At 36.6% G+C, this 19,372-nt stretch overlaps 1 protein-coding gene across 1 annotated transcript in view; it reads right to left on the bottom strand.

Moving 5' to 3' along the window:
• ITGBL1 (integrin subunit beta like 1) overlaps nt 1-19,372 on the bottom strand; it is a 204,818-nt gene that overhangs the window by 112,759 nt on the left and 72,687 nt on the right. Inside the window, exon 5 of the mRNA XM_045812767.2 lies at nt 4,700-4,846. Coding sequence (XP_045668723.1) covers nt 4,700-4,846 — 147 coding nt within the window. The remainder of the gene's footprint in view (nt 1-4,699; nt 4,847-19,372) is intronic.

The raw sequence follows: 19,372 nt of genomic DNA on the forward strand, positions 1-19,372 counted from the left end.
GTATATGGATAGAATTTCAACAGGTGGAGATGGAGGAAAGGCTTGCAATGTTGAGGAAGGAGCCGCAGCTAAGGGAGGAGGATGTGGAATTAAAGAATAGTGCCGAGTCTGGCTTGAGTTTGGAGAAAAGGGTCCGTTGAAGGCAGAGCGTAGAGGATCATGAATATTGGCTAAGGACTTCAGAACTTATCTGTTGGAATACCAGGAGCCTCTCATGGTTTGGAAGGGAGGGGTAACATGATCAGGGCAAAGAACGCAGGAGCTGTTTTCAGGAAAGATGGGAACAGCCTCTACCTTTGAATTCTACAACTTCTCACTGACACCCTGACAGGCAGGCTCACATCCGAACCATTTCTGGCTAATGTGGGACATTTACAACAGCTCAGCGACTTCCTGTCTCACCCACCAAGTAGAATTCACAACTGAGGCTCCAGGATATGGCAGACGGAAGCCCAGGCAAAAGTGACAGACTCCTGTGTTCATGTTATGTCATACTGCTTCTCTTACTTAGTTGCCAGTGAGCTCAGTCTCTAGGACTGGTCTTCTGCTTTACGTTAATTATTTTTGCTCTGACTTTTCATTCTGACTAAAAGTGATCTCTCTCTGGGAGACTTCCCTGTCTTGAACACCACCCACACTCCTCTGCAACGGCACCGGAGCCCCACTTTGCTCTGCAGGCTGTGCCTTGCCTTCTGCACCCCTCTAGAGTTAGCTTCTGGAACTTCTTTCGTTCCCAGCTCCATCTCATCCTGCCCTGCAGTATTATGTCCCAGTGCAACTTCCTCCTCTTCCCCGTCTCCCCCAAGCTGCTTCTAGGAAACCACATCATGATAAAAAGGGGGAACGATTAGTAGAGAGAACTCAGAGCCTACTGCAGTTTCGGGGGGGTACTCCAGAATTAGGCTGGTAGAAATCACCATTAAAAGAAGCCATGTGACAACGAGATTGCTAAAGTCAACTTGAAAGGCTTCCATACTGAGTAGAGAGTAACATAGAAAGATGAAGTGTAACACTGAGTATGAATTTACCTTTTGGTGCAGCAATTTCATGTCTAGTAATTTATCCTGAAGATACACCCCCCAAAATATGAAAATAAATATGTACAGTTCTTTCTCTGCATTAATATTTGTAATTTCAAAATATGGGAAAATAAAGGAGACTGAATGAATAAATTATGTCACCTGTATAGAACTGAGTCCTATGCATCTGAAAAAAAAAAATGAGCAAGATTTCTATGTACGGATATGAAGTGAATTCCAGGAAATGCTGAGTGGCAAAGGCAGAGTGCAAAAGCACATATAGCATGCTACCGTTTGTGTAGGGAACAAATGAAAAAAACAAAAAAAAATAATAACACATATATCTATCTATCTGCCTTTATAAAAAATAAACACATACACAGATAAAGCAGAATGCCATAAAGTGGGTTACCTATCAGGTATGCGGAAAGCAGGAGGGTAGGTTCAGGAAGAGAATGATGATTTGCTAAGTATGCATTTTTATATAGTTCTGACTTCTGGAAGCATGCTGATGTTCTGCATATTGCAAAATAAAATCAGTAAGGATGGAAAGGAGGAAAAAAAGTCTAAAACCGAAAGCAATCTGAAGTAAATAAGCTCAATTGTATTTCAAACAAGTACAATAACTACACTAAAGGGAGACAAAAAGAAAGAAATCCAAGTAACTTATGAACACAGTAATTAACTAAGTATCCCAATCTTGAGCATGGCTGGGGTGGGGTGAGGTGGGGGAGGAGGTCAGTTGCAAACAAATTCCACAATGTTTTGGTAGACTTGTTTTGTATAGTGGTATGCATGAAGCAATTCTAAAAACAATTTTAGATGTAGCATAGGATTGAGCAAGTGAGTAAATATATCTGTGATATCGGGAGCCAGAGTTCTCACCATGAAAACATGGTGGGGGAAAATATGGAAGGGGAAAAACAGGAGATAACCTTGTGGGGGTGGATTGGAGTTGGCTGTATTGGTGTGAATTCATGATTTCTAAAATACGTCTGTGTATGTATGTGCATGTACATGTATATATATGTTCATGCATGTTTACTAGCCTGTTTATAGAAAGGGCCAAGAAGCAACTTCATCCTAGTAGAAATACACATCCCTAGTGCACACAATTTTTATTCTAATACCATTCTTCACCTAAAGGAATCAAGGCTCTTTAGAGAAATGTTTGATTCCAAAGCTATGGCAAATCAGGTACAATACAATTCTGGAATATTTTGTTATCCCAGGAAAGAAAGAATTGCTGAAACAAAATAAAACAAAACAATGGAGGTATGTCACAAGGGCTGAAAAGCTAGCTTGAAGGGGCTCCAACAGCCTCATCTGGGACAATCTGAGCACCAGAGTAATTAAGTGCAGTAATGAATAATAAAGCATTGACATAATAGGAACTGTGATCCTGGACTGACAAATCACTAAGTAAATGAAATATCCAATAACTGGTAGATGAGAGAAGACTCTTATTTGTGGTAGAATGTTGAGTACCAACTAGTTAATAGGGAGGGAATGCTGGAGTTTGGAAATCATCATTTTTCAATCACTAGTAAGCACTGAATCATGTGAAAGTCATCAATGGATGGAAAATCAGGGGTAATTTTGATGAGGATGTGATGTCTTATAATTTCTACGTTTTTCTCAACAGACTGCTCATTTGTTACAAGGGCAAAATCAGTAATTACAGAGCTGAGACATCAGACAACACCTTGACCGTGTGATCAAAATTAACCTCACCAGTGAGAGCAGATGGATATAATGGACTTCCAGATGACACATCCCGAGAACACAAAATCATCTATCTGGCGATTCAGCTAAGAACGTATGACATGAATCTAATCATGAGGACACATCAGACAAAGCCAAAAGGAGTAACATTCTATTAAAAAAAAAAAAAAAGGTTGGAGACAATTTTCTCCAAAATTTTCAATGCTATACCACCACAGTCTGTGGAAATGGTCCAGATTAAAGGAGGCTAACAAGAGATGACAGCTAAATATAACTTTGCCCCAGACTGGATCCTACGGAGGCAGGGAAATGCTGTAAAGGACATTGTTCTATCAATGAATGAAACTGGAATATGGATGGTAGATTACATAAAAGTATTGTACCAATGTTTAAAAAAAAAGGCTCAGATATCTTAAAACTGTGTTTTATATTTTATCAAATATGTTTCATCATCTCCTGAAATGATTCTGTAAATTTCTCCTTTAAGGTATGTTAATGTAGCAAATCACATGTTTTTTTTTTACCTAATGTTTACACGTTTGGACTCCTAAACTAACCCCCATTTGCTTATAATGTATTATTAAAAAGAAAAAATATGAGATTCGCTTTGAAAAAAAAACAACAGATAAATAAAGCCAAAAATAAAGAACAAAGAAACAAAACATAATTCAAGTTTTATTACTGAAAGAAGTTTGGAAAGTTGACATTTTCAAAACAATGAGGCTATATGCTAAGCACGCACACGTGTGTGTGTGTGTGTGTGTGTGCGCGCGTGTGTGTATGGGGTGGGTGTTAGGAACTGGAGGTAGAAAAACCCTACAGAGAAGACAGAAAAGACTAAGGTGCTGGAGAGAAGCAAGAAGATCAGTGAACACAGAAAGTAACCTGACTGTTAAGACCATTTGTCATGGTGTCTGACCCATCTACTCATACCTTGCTTTGCATATGGCCTTGATTCCTACTAGCAAAACACGCTGACTGCACTTAATTTACACAGAGCAATTCATTGCAATCAAATACTGTGGAAAGGTGCTAGCTCTGAACCTAGAAGAACTCTACCTACAATGGGAGCTCTACCTACAATGGGAGCTGCAGGAGGGAAGATAGTCACTCTTGGAGTCAAATACTTGCCTTTAACATGCAAAATAATGGCTCACATCCACAGCTTTCCAAAAGAATTACTGGGAGAACTTTAAAAACTCAGTGCCACCCAGACCACACCCACCAAAACAACTCAATCAAAGCTTCTAGCTTTGGGCAGGAGCGTTCTCAAGATCAACCAGCCTTAAGAAAAAACGGACTTTGGAGGCTGCATGTGCCCAAATACGAAAAGAATATTTAATTATAGTAACACCAACTAAGCATTAATGAAACCAAAACCAGTAGCTTTGTTTTATATGATCTGGGTAATTAATTTTAACAGCTTTCCTATAAATTTCTAAAAAATATTTTTAAATGACTCCTATGAGATGTAAAAATATTTTCGCCAAACATAAAATCGTGATGTCACCATATTTTCCCACGAGTTTCACATTCAGTGCATCTAAAGCTTCTGTCAAATTAAAAAGGTTTGGTTCTATTTGATGCTAAGGTATAAATTCAAAGCACCCTTGATCTGTAACAGAAAATAATTAAGTCATCTTATATAAATCCTTTTTAAAAGATTTAATCCAGCATTCAAAATCATGGTTCACAATTTGCATAAAATGTTGTTGGGGTGTTGTTTCCCGTGAATATCCTGCTTGAAGAAGGCATTTGGAACAGCTGGAGAGCATCAAACTTGCCAGTCTCAGCAAGATGACATTTTTCCCCTATTGATTTATCTGCATTTCATTTCAAAAAAATATACTCAAAAGCAGTCTCTCTCAGAGGTTCCACGTTTCTCAACGCCTACCTATTTCCATAAAAAAACAAAATGTGATTATTGAAGAATTTTCATAGGATATATTTCTTACCTGCATTAGAGCAGATGACATCTTGAGAATTCTTGCACATCTGGTTACTCTTTTTCTTCGTCAGGTCACAGTGAGTTGGGTACTGGCACGCGTCCCCAAACCAACCTTCCTGACATTTGCACTTGCCACAGTCACACTTACCATGGCCTGAGAATTTAACAACATCCAGTTAGACTCGAATTTTTTTCCAAAGAAACCCACTATTGTAACTGAAAGTCTTGAGGATGACGTTGGCTCAGGACTGAGCTCTAATAAATTCAAACACATATAGATTACAGGGGCTGAGGGGTAATGCTACTGTAGACAGTATAATGTAGTATGTGGATCTTATTTCAATAACCAAAGTTGGTAAGTCATTCTAAAACCATTAATTAATTTGTAAAGACATTAGGATAGATAATAAACCAGAAGTTTAATTATACACTTGGTCAGAAAATTTAGCACTAAAAAAAAGATCCACCTAGCACCTTCACATTTAAGACACAAAAGCCCAATAAAAATTATTTCCATTTAACTGCATTTTATAACACATAAAACCACCAACTCTGAGTAACCATTCTTCCGTGAAACTCCACTAAACCAAACATTGGCTTAGATTTATTGGAATTTAGGATGTAATAAAGTTTAATGGATATATTGAATACCATTTTGGAATATGACTGACACAAAAAATAATTACATATTTTGTTTCTTAATGAGAAAATTTGGTCCAAGAATCAAAAGGCTAAGAGCCATAGTCATCTACCTCTACAGAAATTTCTCAACTTTTAATGTTCTCAAATCAACATTGTGCTGTTTTTATTGTTGTGATAATTAACTTTATTAAGTCTTGGTTGATGAATCCTCCCAAGGTTTTTATTGACTACACACTAGTCCTACCAAAGTACAATACAATGTAAAATACTTTGCTCTAGTCTTGAAGTAACTTAAAAAGTTCAAAGTTGAGGTCAATGTACAAAGAAGACCGTGTTATCTTCAGCCCGAAATGTTTGTCAGACCCTGTGTTAAGTTGAGCAATATGTCTCTTATAGAAATAAGAAAGGAGAGACTCTCTGAATTTCCTTGACCTTTAACTGAGCTTGGAAAGGTGAGCAGAGTTTGAATGGGCTGCAGGGAGAGTATTCTTATATTACTCAAAATATTAATGCCATGTCCCAATGCCTGAAGTTCATCGACCACAGAATGGAATCATTGATCTAGTGCCAACAGTCATTCAGCCTGGCAGCCAAAATCTACATGATGAGGTCCAGATGGCTGGTCAGAATGAATGGCTCAGAGGTGTCCCATTTGGGCATGTTCAGCAGAGCCTGACTCTATGATTGGTTGTGACTTTAAAACTCTGAATGTTGCCCAGTCCACGTAAATATTTCTATTCCTGTTGCATTTTTCAAATTATTCTATTTTGCAAACACAACCTTGCATGCACCCTAATTGTAATTCATTTTATCCAGTGCACATTACTGTCAAATTGATTGTATCATTTTGCATTCTTGTCTGGCCCTACATGATACTGTCAATCTCGGCCAACTTGGTATCATTTACAAGCATAAGTGATCTCTCCTGCCAACCATCCAGTTTATTTATAAAAGTATTAAGCCACATCCTTGAAGTAGCTAAGTCTCTTTTTGCAAAGAGGTATCTTGGTAACTATAATTACTCTTTGATAATGTTAGCTTATCAGGTTGAACCACAGGGATCATCACTATTATTAGTTTAATATCAGCTATTTATTATGATCCATCCCAATAAAATGTGGCTTCATATCCATAGCAAAGAAAATAGAAATGATTTAGAAGATAATGAAATGTAGTAGTAATGATTTGCTGAATCTAGAATAAAAGAACACTCAACACTTCTTTTATATTGGATGGGACATCTCAGAACCGGACCGAAGGTATATATAACAGAAATGGGTAATGGTGGGTAGGCCAAAAGTTGCAGATTTTTTACAGGGGGACAAATTTTAGAAATAGGGTGAAAATAAAAAATATACAGATGATAGGGAGAGACTCCTCCACCTCAGACTGACCCAATGAAGCAATAGTAGAAGTAATATTCTAAGGTGCTCACACCCCAAAGTTAGCTCATGGGGCCTAGGTTCAGAAACTCCTTCCATAAAAGGTTCTGTGGCAAAATAAACATGGGAACGAGAACCACTATCTTCTTCTTTTAGTGGGTCATGATATAAATCAGCACACTGAAGCTTCTTCATGTCCTGTTGTGAAAAAGCTATTTCGCTTTTGCTCAAAATATACAGTATTTCTTACTAGGGAGCCTCTTTCTCTCATAACCTATTTGAATTTCCTGAACTACACTTAGACTGTATGAGATAATGTGCTTTCAGCTTTTCATTTAGCAACTGATCAGTGTAGGACAAGGTCAGCTGCCTTTATACTGTTTCTAAACTTTATACCTAATAAAGTCCTCTTTGATTCACTTTTGCCCATTTAGTTAAGTGAATAGAAATCAATTTTTTTACTGTCAAGAATTATCAAGTAATACCCTGTACAGCCTAATTTGGAGGTAAATATAAATATTTTTTAAGATAGAAAATAATCTTCAGACTATTTTTACTCTTTCCCTACAGTTAGTAATTTCTTGAGCAGAGCTCAGGGAATTAGGTTGCTACATTATTGTACCCATATTACATAGCTCATCTCCATTGCAGTGTCACAAATATGGCTTCCAAAAACATTCCATTTCTCAAAAATAATTTGCCCGTTGGGAATAGACGGCCCAAGAGAAACAAAGCGGAACTCCTGAATCATGAGGCCCAGAAGAGGGCTCTGATGCCCAAGGTTGAAGCGTGGTCTTTGCTGGCTACATGAAATGCCAAGCAGCAAAGCAGTCACCATTCCTGCCTGTCACGATTCACCTCTCCAGTTCTGTGTCTTCTCCAGAGAACTCAATTTCCACACTTAAAAAATGTGGTCTTAAAATGAACAATCCAACATGCTTGGCAATAAATCTGTTGCCCTTCAAATAAATTCCCAAGGAGTCAGGAGAAAACACACACAAAACAAGAATGTCAGAAAAATGCCAAAACAACTTCTTCTAAAGTAATAAGGAAGAAAAAGTAAATGGCTATTCTTGTTGCTTCCAGGATTGTCAGGGGTGTAGCCAGTCTAGAGAGTAAAATTCAGTAGTTAGTTAGTCTCCTGTTCAAGGAAGAATGTGGAGACCTGGCGGCTTTCCCCAGTGCTTCTCAGAGGTGAGCTAAGCCTTGCCTTCATCTCCACGGATAAAGGAGAGCATCCCAACAAAGACAGAATAAACTTTGTTGCGATTCCTTAATGCCATCAGCAGCTCCACTATTACCTCCAGATCCCTTTTACCTTAGGAATGCAAAAGCACTAATTACTCCAGAGGCAGTGGTGATGAATTTATTAGTGCACAATGGAGAAGATGCTGCTTTTTATTTTTAAATTAAAACAAACTCTAAACAAATGGAAATGCTTGACCAGTATTGAAGAACTTTTTTAAAAAGTCAATTAGCCATTTGTACATACTAACGAAAAATAATTGTACTTTTCTTTTCCAAATAAGAAAAAAACTAATAAAGATGAGGGGACAGCAGCAACCTCTCCTCCAAGTCTACTGATATTCTGGGTAAAAACAAACTGCCAAAACGAATGTGCCTATCAGATTAGCTATACATCTTCGGTTTTAAGTCTTAAAAAGGTAAAAAATAGTTAGATAATAGATGTATAAGATGAATGGATAAAGAAAATGTGGTATATATATACAATGAAATGCTAGTCACCAGAAAGAAGGAAATCCTGCTGTTTGGGACAAGAGGATGGCTCTTGAGGGCATTATGCTAAAGCAGAAAGGGAAAGACAAACACTGTAGGATCTCACTTATATGTAGAAATCTAAACAAAACAAAACAAACAAAAAAAAACCCAACTAAACAAACAAACAAACAAACCCAAGCACATAAAAAAAGAGATCTGGTTTGTGGTTTCCAGAGGCAGGGGTGGGGTGGGGGGGGTGGGGGGAGTTGGAGGAAGGTGGCCAAAGGCGCAAACTTCCAGTTAGAAGAAGTATGTAATGTACCACACGAGGACTATAGTTGACCCTGCTGTATGGTATATGTGAAAATTGTTAAGAGAATGAAACCTGAGAGTTCTCATCACATGGAAAAAAACATTGTTTCTGTACCTATATGCGTTGATGGACGTTAACTAAACTTAACATGGTCATCATTTCCCAACGGATGTTAAGTCAAGCCATTGTACAGCAAACTTACAAGGTGCTACATGTCAATTAAATCACAACAAAACTGGAAAAATCCTGATTATTAATTATTATTTCATGAATACTACTGGCAATAGTTTTATCATTTATGTTTTAATATTTAAATATTAAAAAATTATTCTGGGTGTCAAATAAGCTAGGGGTAAAGCATTCTAGAGCCTCATGGTAACCTTGAAACAGATATTTTAATTTGAACACTCAGCTGGTCCTGCGGATCTATTTGCCTTGGTCAAATATGTAAATTACCATGACTTGCATTGTGCCCTATTTTCCAGTGCATTCAAACAAGCTCACTTAATAAGAGACACAATCAAGTTTTCTCCTGTTCTTTCTGAGCCACTGTAAATTCCCCCACCCTCTCCAGGTATAAAGAAACAAAAGAATTAGCTATGCCGCACCTAGAATTCTAAGAAAAGATTGTGAAAGGATCCCTTATCTACTATTACAATTATTTCACAGTTAGCAATAGAAACTTGACCATTTTTAAGACAGGGCACCAGTCCTTGGCTTGCTTCTCAGGCTAACAAAAAATGACTTCTCAGATATTTCTCCTTCCCAGTCCTGAGAACATTATGATGTGAACAATGGAAGAATTCTGTGTAGAAGAGAGCTTTGCCCTAGAAAATAAAAGGTCTGGGCTCTAATCCTGCCTGTACACTAATCAGCCACATGACCTTGATCAGGAAAATAGAAGAGAAGAAAGGAACACCAGTAATTATTGCCTTCTAGGTACCATGATAAGTACTTTATACAGGATAGTCTGTTTTATTTCTAGAAGGAGCCAGTGAGATAGATTTTTGTTTCCCAGTTTTACAAATAAGAGGACTAAAGTGTAATTAGCTTGCTCAAGGTCACATAGTTTATAAGCTGAAAAGCTGTGTTTTTTCCATTACAGCCATTATCTGTTTAGTTGCAATGCAACAGACTTGAAAGGACCCTTTCTGTTCTAGGAAAGGTGGTGTTAGTAAAAGCCATGAATTGCTGGCTTGACAGCACTGATGTACTTTTTGCTGTTTCCTTTTGGAATTCACATGCCCCGAATTGGATTATTGATAATCCCTGGTGAAAAACTCTAACAGTAAAATTATCAGACTTTACTATTTAAAGTTAATGCTAAAGTTGGTAGATAAAAGAATTTAGGCCTCTAGTCACCTAATTTCTCTAGACCTCCATTGCTCAGCAGCAAAACTAAGAGATTGGACTACGTGATCCCCACATTCCTTTCATCTTAAAAAATCCAGACTTTGGCTGGAATTATTTTCTTTTCCTCATAACAAAAGCAAAGTACTTTCTTCAAATAGGGCACTTGGTATATTAAAACAAATCTTGCTTGCTACTGAAAACCACCATGACACAGAATTCTGTCATTCAAAGCACCCATTAAACTATTGTAGGTTATCCTGATATGTGTATTTTTAATGTGAATTTGGGTTAAATACTGATAGAATTGGGAGATTCAAAATACTGATAAAATTGGGAGAATTCTGGTAACTTGAGACTGGGGGATGAAAGCTATATGCTGAGCCAGTGTGTGCGGTACAGAAAAGAGCTATGAAAAGGTCTCCAGGAAGGGGCCTGTCCCCTGCCCCCTTCACTGGGGGTGATGTACGGGAGGGAGAGACAGAGTGGAGATCCCACTGCACATTCCTGGTAAAGCCTTGTACACTTTCTCTAGACCAACTTGGAACGGGTTCAGCAGAACAGAAATGTCTGTGAAAGCTGCAAGTACCTAACACAGGCCACCAATCGTCCTGCTCACCCAGCATGGTGCAGGTCGGCAATCACAGTTTTTTGGAGAAGGAAGGTGACCTGTACTGAGGTGTGTATTTAGGCTCATGTCCTGTTCTGTGGTTTTTGTAATTCCATCTACCCATTTTTACCACAAACACTGCCAACCAGAGATGAAACGGAAAGCACGGACGTAGTAAATGGCAGACGGGACAGAACCGAGCAACCACAGAGCAGGACGCGAGCAGGAATGAGGAGGCAGAGGCAGTGCCTTGTGGGCCATGAGCAGTTGACCCCCAAAGACCCTCTGTCTCCACCGACCTTGTCGTTTTCACTCCAGGGAAAACCCCAAATGACTGAGCACACCCAGAATCGAATTAAATAAGGTCTTTATCATCTGTAGCATGGGAGCTATTACAGGTTGAATAGTGTCTCCCCCACCCCAAATTCACACCCTAGAGAGCCTCAGAATATGATCTTATTTGAACATAAAGTCATTGTAGATATAATTAATTAAGATGCTCTCAAACTGGCAAAGGGTGGGTCCTTAACTTAATACGACTAATGTCCTTATAAAAATGGGAAATCTGGACACAGAAAACACCACGTGAATATGACGACAGAGATCGAGACTGGAATAAGGTTTCTACAAGCCACAGATCACCAAAGATTGCCAGCAAACCTCCAGAAGGAAAGGGATAAAACAGATTCCCCTTCAGAACATAACCCTGTCGATACCTTGATCTGAGACTTTGAGCCCCCAGAACAGGGGGACAACAATGCCTGTAGTTAAACCATCCTGTTTGTGGTACCTGGTTATGGCAGCCCCAACAGAGGCATAGAGGAGCTCAAGGTATTGTTTAGAAGAATTACAGAAAAATAAAGGTTTCTCATTTTACATGTCTGAGTTTATTGTTTGAAAAAGTAATTGCCACCCTCTGACCTATTCAGCACATTTTAATCCATATGCTTCAGAGATGACTCCATAAATAATGGCCGAGGTTTACCTGAATGTTCTACCTACTGCACCCAGGACCATCCTAAAGGTTACAGAAGAAGGCAAAAAGCTCTGAACGGAAGTATATATTGCTCTTTGCTAACTTATGTCTAAAGTCGATAGGAAAAAAAACAGTAGAAATCCCCCATGTAATGAAACACACGGCTTAGGCAATCACTGAGAAACAGGCCAAATGACTCTTCACGGCTTATCTCTCTAGTCATTCTACTTAAAATTCCTCCATTCCTCATACCTGTTTTCTAGAAAATAAAACCACTTCCTTCACCTGAAAAGAATGCCACACGTCTCCCGATAGCTCTACCGCATTAGTAAATTCCTGCGGGCTGTGCAAATCCTCTCCCCAAAAAAGCTTCCAAACTATGGCCAAGACGTAGACTTTATAAAAAGTCTGAACTCTTATAAAGAGCTTTTGTAAAGTCTACTTTTTATAAAATCTGTTTTTTAATAAAGAACTCTTTTATTGCTCCTTAAATAAGTCTGTGCCAGGGCTCAGTCAGAGATTATCTATGATCACCTCATAATCTCCAAACGCTATGATCAAGTAATTCTTTGGAATGTTATTTTCTCCTCATCCAAGTAAAAAAAGGAGCAGATGGCAACAATTTATTTTTTTTATTTCCTTCTCAGTTCAACAATTAACAAACATTTATATGTTCAGTTAACTTTACTGTAAATCCGCTAATTGCAATGATTTCTGTTAACTCAGTAACTCCCCAGGGTACCGCTGTTCTAAGCTGTTCTAAGTAGGTAGTTAATAAAAGTTGTTGACGATTTGGTTGACTTGATTAGAAAAAAATAAAATCGTTCTCTTGCAAGCAGGTAAAAGGACACATTAAATCATGCATTTTCTACAATATAAAGATCAGTCACCAGGAAAATATATATCAGTAGTTGGCATGGAGACTAAATTGAACTCATTACTATTTATTTTTAAAACTCTTCAGTAACTCGTAAAGTATTTTATAAAATTTGAAAAGCAATTCATAGACAAGGTAAGAAATACTTAAAAATGAGTTGTCACTTTAGATTTCCTTTAAAAAAACTTTAAAAACCTAGATCAGTAGACAAAAAGTAAATTGGGAATAAAGCCATAGGGTAAGCAATTTTTTTTTTAAGGATATAATACTCTGTCATTCTGTTGGGATATCCCTCTCTCATTTTTAAGGAGTAAAAACTGGACACAGCTCATTTGACAAGGAGAGCTCTTCTAGAAACCATGGATATTGGTAGAGGAGAGGCAAACTGTACTGAGGTGTGCATTTAGGTGATCAAAAGGAAAGGAAAGGTTGCTGTAACAGCCAGTTCACTCAGTTGTTTTGAAACCATTTTAAAGCCAAGCCATCTAGGGAAGCAGAAAAGAGTGTGACAACAGTGGTGGCCATTGTCCCAATGAAAAGGAATATCTTCACATGAAGATATGATTAAATTCAAAGCTGACCCACCCCAGTCCAGAATGCCCTCCCTGTTCTTGACTCATGAGCCATGTCATTCCCCATTCTGAAAATCTACTTTATATAATTATTATAAAATTATAATTCATGGTAGATATTATAATTATTATAATTCATGGTAGATAAGCTTCACCTATCGTTAAATTTACAAAGTATCCTATTTTTAATCATTCTAGATGATGTATCTTGTCTTCCTTTTGGCATTCGCATACAGATATTTACTTTGGAAAATAGCTTTACCAAGGTATAATGTAACGCATAATAACAAACATATATTAAACTCCTAAGTGACAGATGACTTTAATTTATATTACCTTATTTGATCATCAAAATGGCATGAAAAAATAGAAAACAAATATTACCACCCTCACTTATAGAAGAGGAAATTCTTGGTTAATGTCTTTAAACGATTCCTCCAAATTTTTAACAAGCTCTCAAGGCCCCCACTTTGCTTGGGTACGCTCAACTTCAGGAGCAAGAATGAAATTCCCAGACTTCCTGTCCTCCTTCCATCTCACCCTCATCCACTTTGCCTCCTTCTCTCTAGCCCCGGAGGCCACATCAAGGTCCACTCCTTTTTAAGAAGCCTTGATTTCTTTGCCTTCTGGTTCTTCGGAGGCCTCCTTCCTTTCCCCATTTTATTTCAACCTCAGGTTCATTAATACCTTCCCTTTATACCATAAAATTGAACAAGTGTCTCCTTTACACAATGTAATCAATACTGCCTCTATTAAACACATGTCCCTAATTTTAATCTCTATTCCAGTCCATTCTTCCTTTCCTATTCCAATCTCCAAAAAGATAGTTTTCTCTCCCAGTCTCACTTTTTCGCACCTGCAGATTTCAATACCACATTCTACAGACATTTTTCTACCAGAGATAACTACTAAGCTTTTTTATTCCTTAAGTCAATTGATATTTAAGTCTTTATCTTATCTGTTGCTTCTCTATCCTTTGACATCTTCTTTTTCCCCACCCTCTTCCTTGTCCTTCCCTGGGCCCTCATCCACCTCCATCATGCCTAAAGATACAGCATTAGTAAAATCCATATTCCCCAATGCATCTGACAAAAGATAAGGCAAATAAAAGGAATAAAAAACACTGTTGCATTTATTCTGAAGAGAGTTAATTAAACCTGATAGTTTTTACATTACTGAATCATACTAAATTTTAAGCAGGCTTGAAATATGTTTTATTGTTTTGTTTTGATTTTTTCCCTGTGATCCAGGGAGCAGTTGGAAAACAAGAGGAAGGCTCATAAGGAATATTAGAGAAAATTGAAAAGGAATTATAAGCAATATTTCTTTTGCATATCCAAATATCCAAGATTCGAGAAAAATAATGTAAAGTTGAATCTGCTACATACATACTTACCAGTTATTTTAAAATTAGCATTATAACATTTACATTGTTCTGAGTCTTAATTATTTTTACATGTAAAATGTATCTTGGAGAACTTCTGTTAAGAACTTTGAAGTGGGGCTGAGATTTGGTTTTACCCTATTTGAAACTAATAAATTAGCCTGCTACAGTTTCACATATTCTGAAGACATGAAACTCAAGGGTCAGAGTCAAAGAACTTTGTTACTCACATTAATAGCAGTAACTGAAATATCAATTTGAGTCACTTATCAAACCCCAGTTCTGACAGGACAACACAACAAGGGCCAAATGATGCTTGCACATGCAGTGGGTTGTGTTACATGAGAGGAAGACCAGAGACAGGAATCCTGACTCTTTTATTAGGGGCAGTAAGCATACTTGAACTTGCCCCAGAAGGAGACATTATTTGATTATATTAGGCTATAAATAAAGTTCTCTTTGCTTCAGAAGGAGACAACAAGTCTATCTTTCAAGGCTGCTCTCTGTATAAATACCCAAGGAAAGATATTTTGGAATAAAAGCAATCAGTGCCTCTGTTAATAAAAAGTACAGAATTAGAAGAGAAGCATGGAGAATTATCTCCCAACAGCTATTGATATTAATATCTTAGCCCATATGTACCTATTTACTCTTTCTAACAGGTGCATAACATTCCTCTGTATACAGCCACAATAATTTAGCTATCCTTTATTGGTGTGCGTTCAGCTGGTTTTCATCACTTACCACTATAAACAATGTTGTCATAAGTATTCTTCCTTACACATGTATCTTTGTGCAGAAGTATGAATAGATCCACAGGATAAATTATTAAGTGGAGTTTATGGATAAAAGACTATTGCCTATCATTGAAATTTTAATGGATATAGACAGATTTGTTTCCAAAACTATATTAAATACATTCCCACCAACAATGTGTGAGGATATGCTTGCCAACACATAACACAGAATATTATCAAATAACCTTTGTCAATCTGAGCATTAAAAATTATGGTGGATATTTGTGTTGGCATCTGTCAACTATGGATGAGTTCAATATCTTTTCATTGGTTTACAGATCATTTTTGTTTTATAAACAAAATCAATTTATTTTGGAGAGAGGAACTAATTACATTAAATATAAAGATTAATTTAGGATAAATTCACAGATATACACTAATGTATAACGTAAAATGGAATGCCAATTTCAACTAATTGACTACTATATTTCTCTTACTACTTATCAGAATAATTTTTCAGATGGTTATTTTGTCTTGTTTTGTTTTAAACATATAAGATCTGAATCAAATGAATGATAGTAAAGTAAAAATAACTTTTTTTCTTTTCTTTAGTTAGTTTTTTCATCTAGACTTTAAAATTTATGTGCATGGAGATTATTTTGTTTTACACTATCAGATCCTTTTGTATATATCTAAAGAAATGTTAAAGGGAAAACTTATCTCCTTCAGATACATTTAATACCAAATGAACAAAAAAGAACACAAATTAAGCTTTTACTTAAAAAAAGAAGTCATAAAATAACAATTCTTAGGAAAGAATAAGGAAGGACCCATTACAGGTGAAAGGACCCATTACAGGTGACTAATACATATTAGTCACACAAACAAGTGAGCTAATTAATAGCTAGTGAAAAGGCAAAACCATTAGCTATCATGATAAATATATAAAGATGGAAGATAGATATTCACAAAATACATAAAGAAAAAGGAAAAATTAGCAACAAATTCTGAGAAAGGAAATCACAGTACATAAAAGATACATAAGTAGATAGGTTATATATATGCAAAATTCTGATAGTATTAGTCTTGGTAGTCTGAAGTTTTGGGTTATTTTCCTTTTTTTGCAAAGTTTTCAAAAGAGATTTTTAAAATTCACAATCAATAAGGTCTTGTTTTGTGTTTTATTTGATCTAGATTGATTTTTATTTTTAAAATTTCAGAGAACTACTGACTCTATAATATTATTTCAGAATTAATTTTCTTCCAAATTTTTATACTATTTTTCTTCTTCACTTGCTGGCACCTTCAGTAAAATACTGAGTAGAACTACATTGTGAACACCTCATCTCATTCCTAACAGTGAACAATTTTCTATTTCTTTTTTAATCAGATTAATAAACTATATGTTTCTAGAAATTGATAGATTCAGCTAAATTTGCAATCTTGCTGGAAAATCATTGTTCACTATATTTTTAAACTACACTAATTCTGTAGTTAATAAATGCATTTTCATTCGTAACATATTTCTCTTTTTTGTTTTTGTTTCTTTATTGTTTTTCTGTTATGTCTGTTGTTTTCCATTTTATTTCTTTTGCTATTAGTTTGCTTGTTTGTTTTTTGTTTTCCCTTGATTAAGTGTTCAATAAGATTGTCTACTTTTCAAAAACTTAATATTGGCTTTATTCTGTCTACTATTTTTGTTTTCAATTTTATTAACTTTTTCTTTTACTTTTTTGAGTTTATTGTTCTTTTTCTTACTTTGATTTTAGGCACTTAAAATGTTTAGTCTGTTTCTGTTGCTTCCATTTTTGCTATGTGAACTGTTTTGTTATGCAATATCATAAATACAAGAGCGTTTAAGACCTACATATAGTTCAACATCTACCAATGAAATAAAAGCCTTTGTACCCACCACCCAGTGAAGAATAAGATCACAGTGAGTACTGAACCCCTTATACTCTACACGACTTCACCAACTACCTTGAATTTTGTTTGATTTCCTTGCTTTGCTTTATTTTTTTAAAGATTTTATTTATTTATTTGACAGAGAGAGAGGGAGAGCGAGAGCACAGAGGGAGAGTGGGAGGGAGCAGAAGACTCCCCACTGAGTAGAGAGTCCGATGCGGGGCTCAATCCCAGGACCCTGAGATCGTGACCTGAGCCGAAGGCAGATGCTTAACTGACTGAGCCACCCAGGCACCCCTCCTTGCTTTTCTTTATAATTTTATTGCATTTGTATGCATGCATAAACAATGGTTGACTTCAAATATCTTCTAATTTTTATAAAAGAATCATACTATTTCAACTGTCATTCAATGTTATAAGTAATTTTATAACATAACTTTTTACTCAATGTAATGTTTATAAGAGTCATCCATTTTGTCACATGAAGCTGTATTTAACTCAATTTCATTTAATATATCTCACTGCATGACTTTTTTAAAATTATGCTTTCATATCCTGTTGGACTTTGGGTTTGTTTCCAGCGGTTGTCAATATCAATAATGTGACTATAAGCAGATGAAATATTTGAAATTTTTAACAGCTACGAATAATCTATCAGGACACAGGCAAACCCAGAAGGTCCCTGCTAGCCTCTGCTTTAACTCTTCATTGTTGGATAACAGAGAGATCCCAGATCATAGAGAGATTCCAGGGGAAGCCCTACAATGGACAAAAAGGTAGAGGATCTTAAGAAATTTGGGGCCACATCTTTTCACCAACTGCTGGAGAAATATTTCAATATTAACAATGATTATAATCTAATCAGCACAGACCAGCTGAATATCACCCAGGCTGTAAACATTCTTGAGCATACTGTAGAATTCCCCTGCTTTGATTTATTTTTCTCTATTCTATCACATAACTAGAATGTTGGCTCAATCAGAACCAAGAAAGTTTTATCTTCTTCACTACTGTATCTATCATGCCTAGGAGAGGTGCTTATTAAAGATTCTTATCTACTCCTTAACAGAATTTTTTTTTCTCTGGTAGCTTCTCCAAGAAATGCTATGAGTATATATTCTCCCATTTCTTGCCTGTTTGAAAGTATCTGTCTTGTATACATATCTGAACAATGTTTGTTACTTCAATGTCCCTGAACAAGTTGATTTTTGTTTTCTTGTTTGTATTCAGCCTGGTGCTTCCCCAGGACTCTTTATCTGTCAACTCAGTAACTTCACCACATTATATTTTACTGCAGGTTGATCTGCATTTTTTTTCTAGGACATGTTGTTCCCTTACTACAGATTAAAGTGCACACCCATAGTTTCAACAATGTACTCCTGAATTATATTGTTGAAAAGCATCCTAGGGGCACCTGGGTGGCACAGTTGTTAAGCGTCTGCCTTTGGCTCAGGGCGTGATCCCAGGGTTCTGGGATGGAGCCCCGCATCAGGCTCCTCTGCTATGAGCCTGCTTCTTCCTCTCCCACTCCCCTTGCTTGTGTTCCCTTTCTCGCTGGCTGTCTCTATCTCTGTCAAATAAATAAATAAAATCTTTAAAAAAAAAAAGAAAAAGAAAAAAGAAAAGCATCCTATTCCATGCTTTTTCTCTTCCATAGGTACACTGATTATGGTTATGCTGGGTCTCCTTTTACCCTTCTTCATATACTATTTTCTCTCTAATCACTGGTATAACACTTGGTTTTATTTTTCATTGTTTTCTTAATTTTCTTTGTTCCTGATTGACCTGAGAAGTGTCTATACTTTTTTTTCTCAACGTTCCTTCCTGTGAGTTTTTCTTCCTCCTATATCCCCCCCACATACACACACCATCAGTTCATTTACTTTTTCAGACGCAGCAGGGCAGGAAGCTTAAAGTCACAAACTCTGTACTGCTGGTGTACAAATCCCCACTCAATGACTATTGTGTGAACTTGAGCAAGTTATTTTGTCTTTCTGTGTATCTCAGAATATTCAGCTGTAAAATGGAACAAAAACAACATTTGCATTACAGGGCATTTATAGGGAGTAAATCAGATTGACGACTGTAAAGTGCTGGAGTCAGTGCCAGTCGCATAATAAAACACTATATAAGCGATCGTCAAATCCTTAAAAAAAATTGTTTTATTATAATTTTATCCTTGAGTACTTGCATCTCTCCTTTGACCTCTTGTT

The sequence above is a fragment of the Ursus americanus genome, chromosome 10 (genome assembly GCF_024610735.1).
Source record: "Ursus americanus isolate L20-20 chromosome 10, mUrsAme1.1.p, whole genome shotgun sequence".
NCBI lineage: Eukaryota > Metazoa > Chordata > Mammalia > Carnivora > Ursidae > Ursus > Ursus americanus.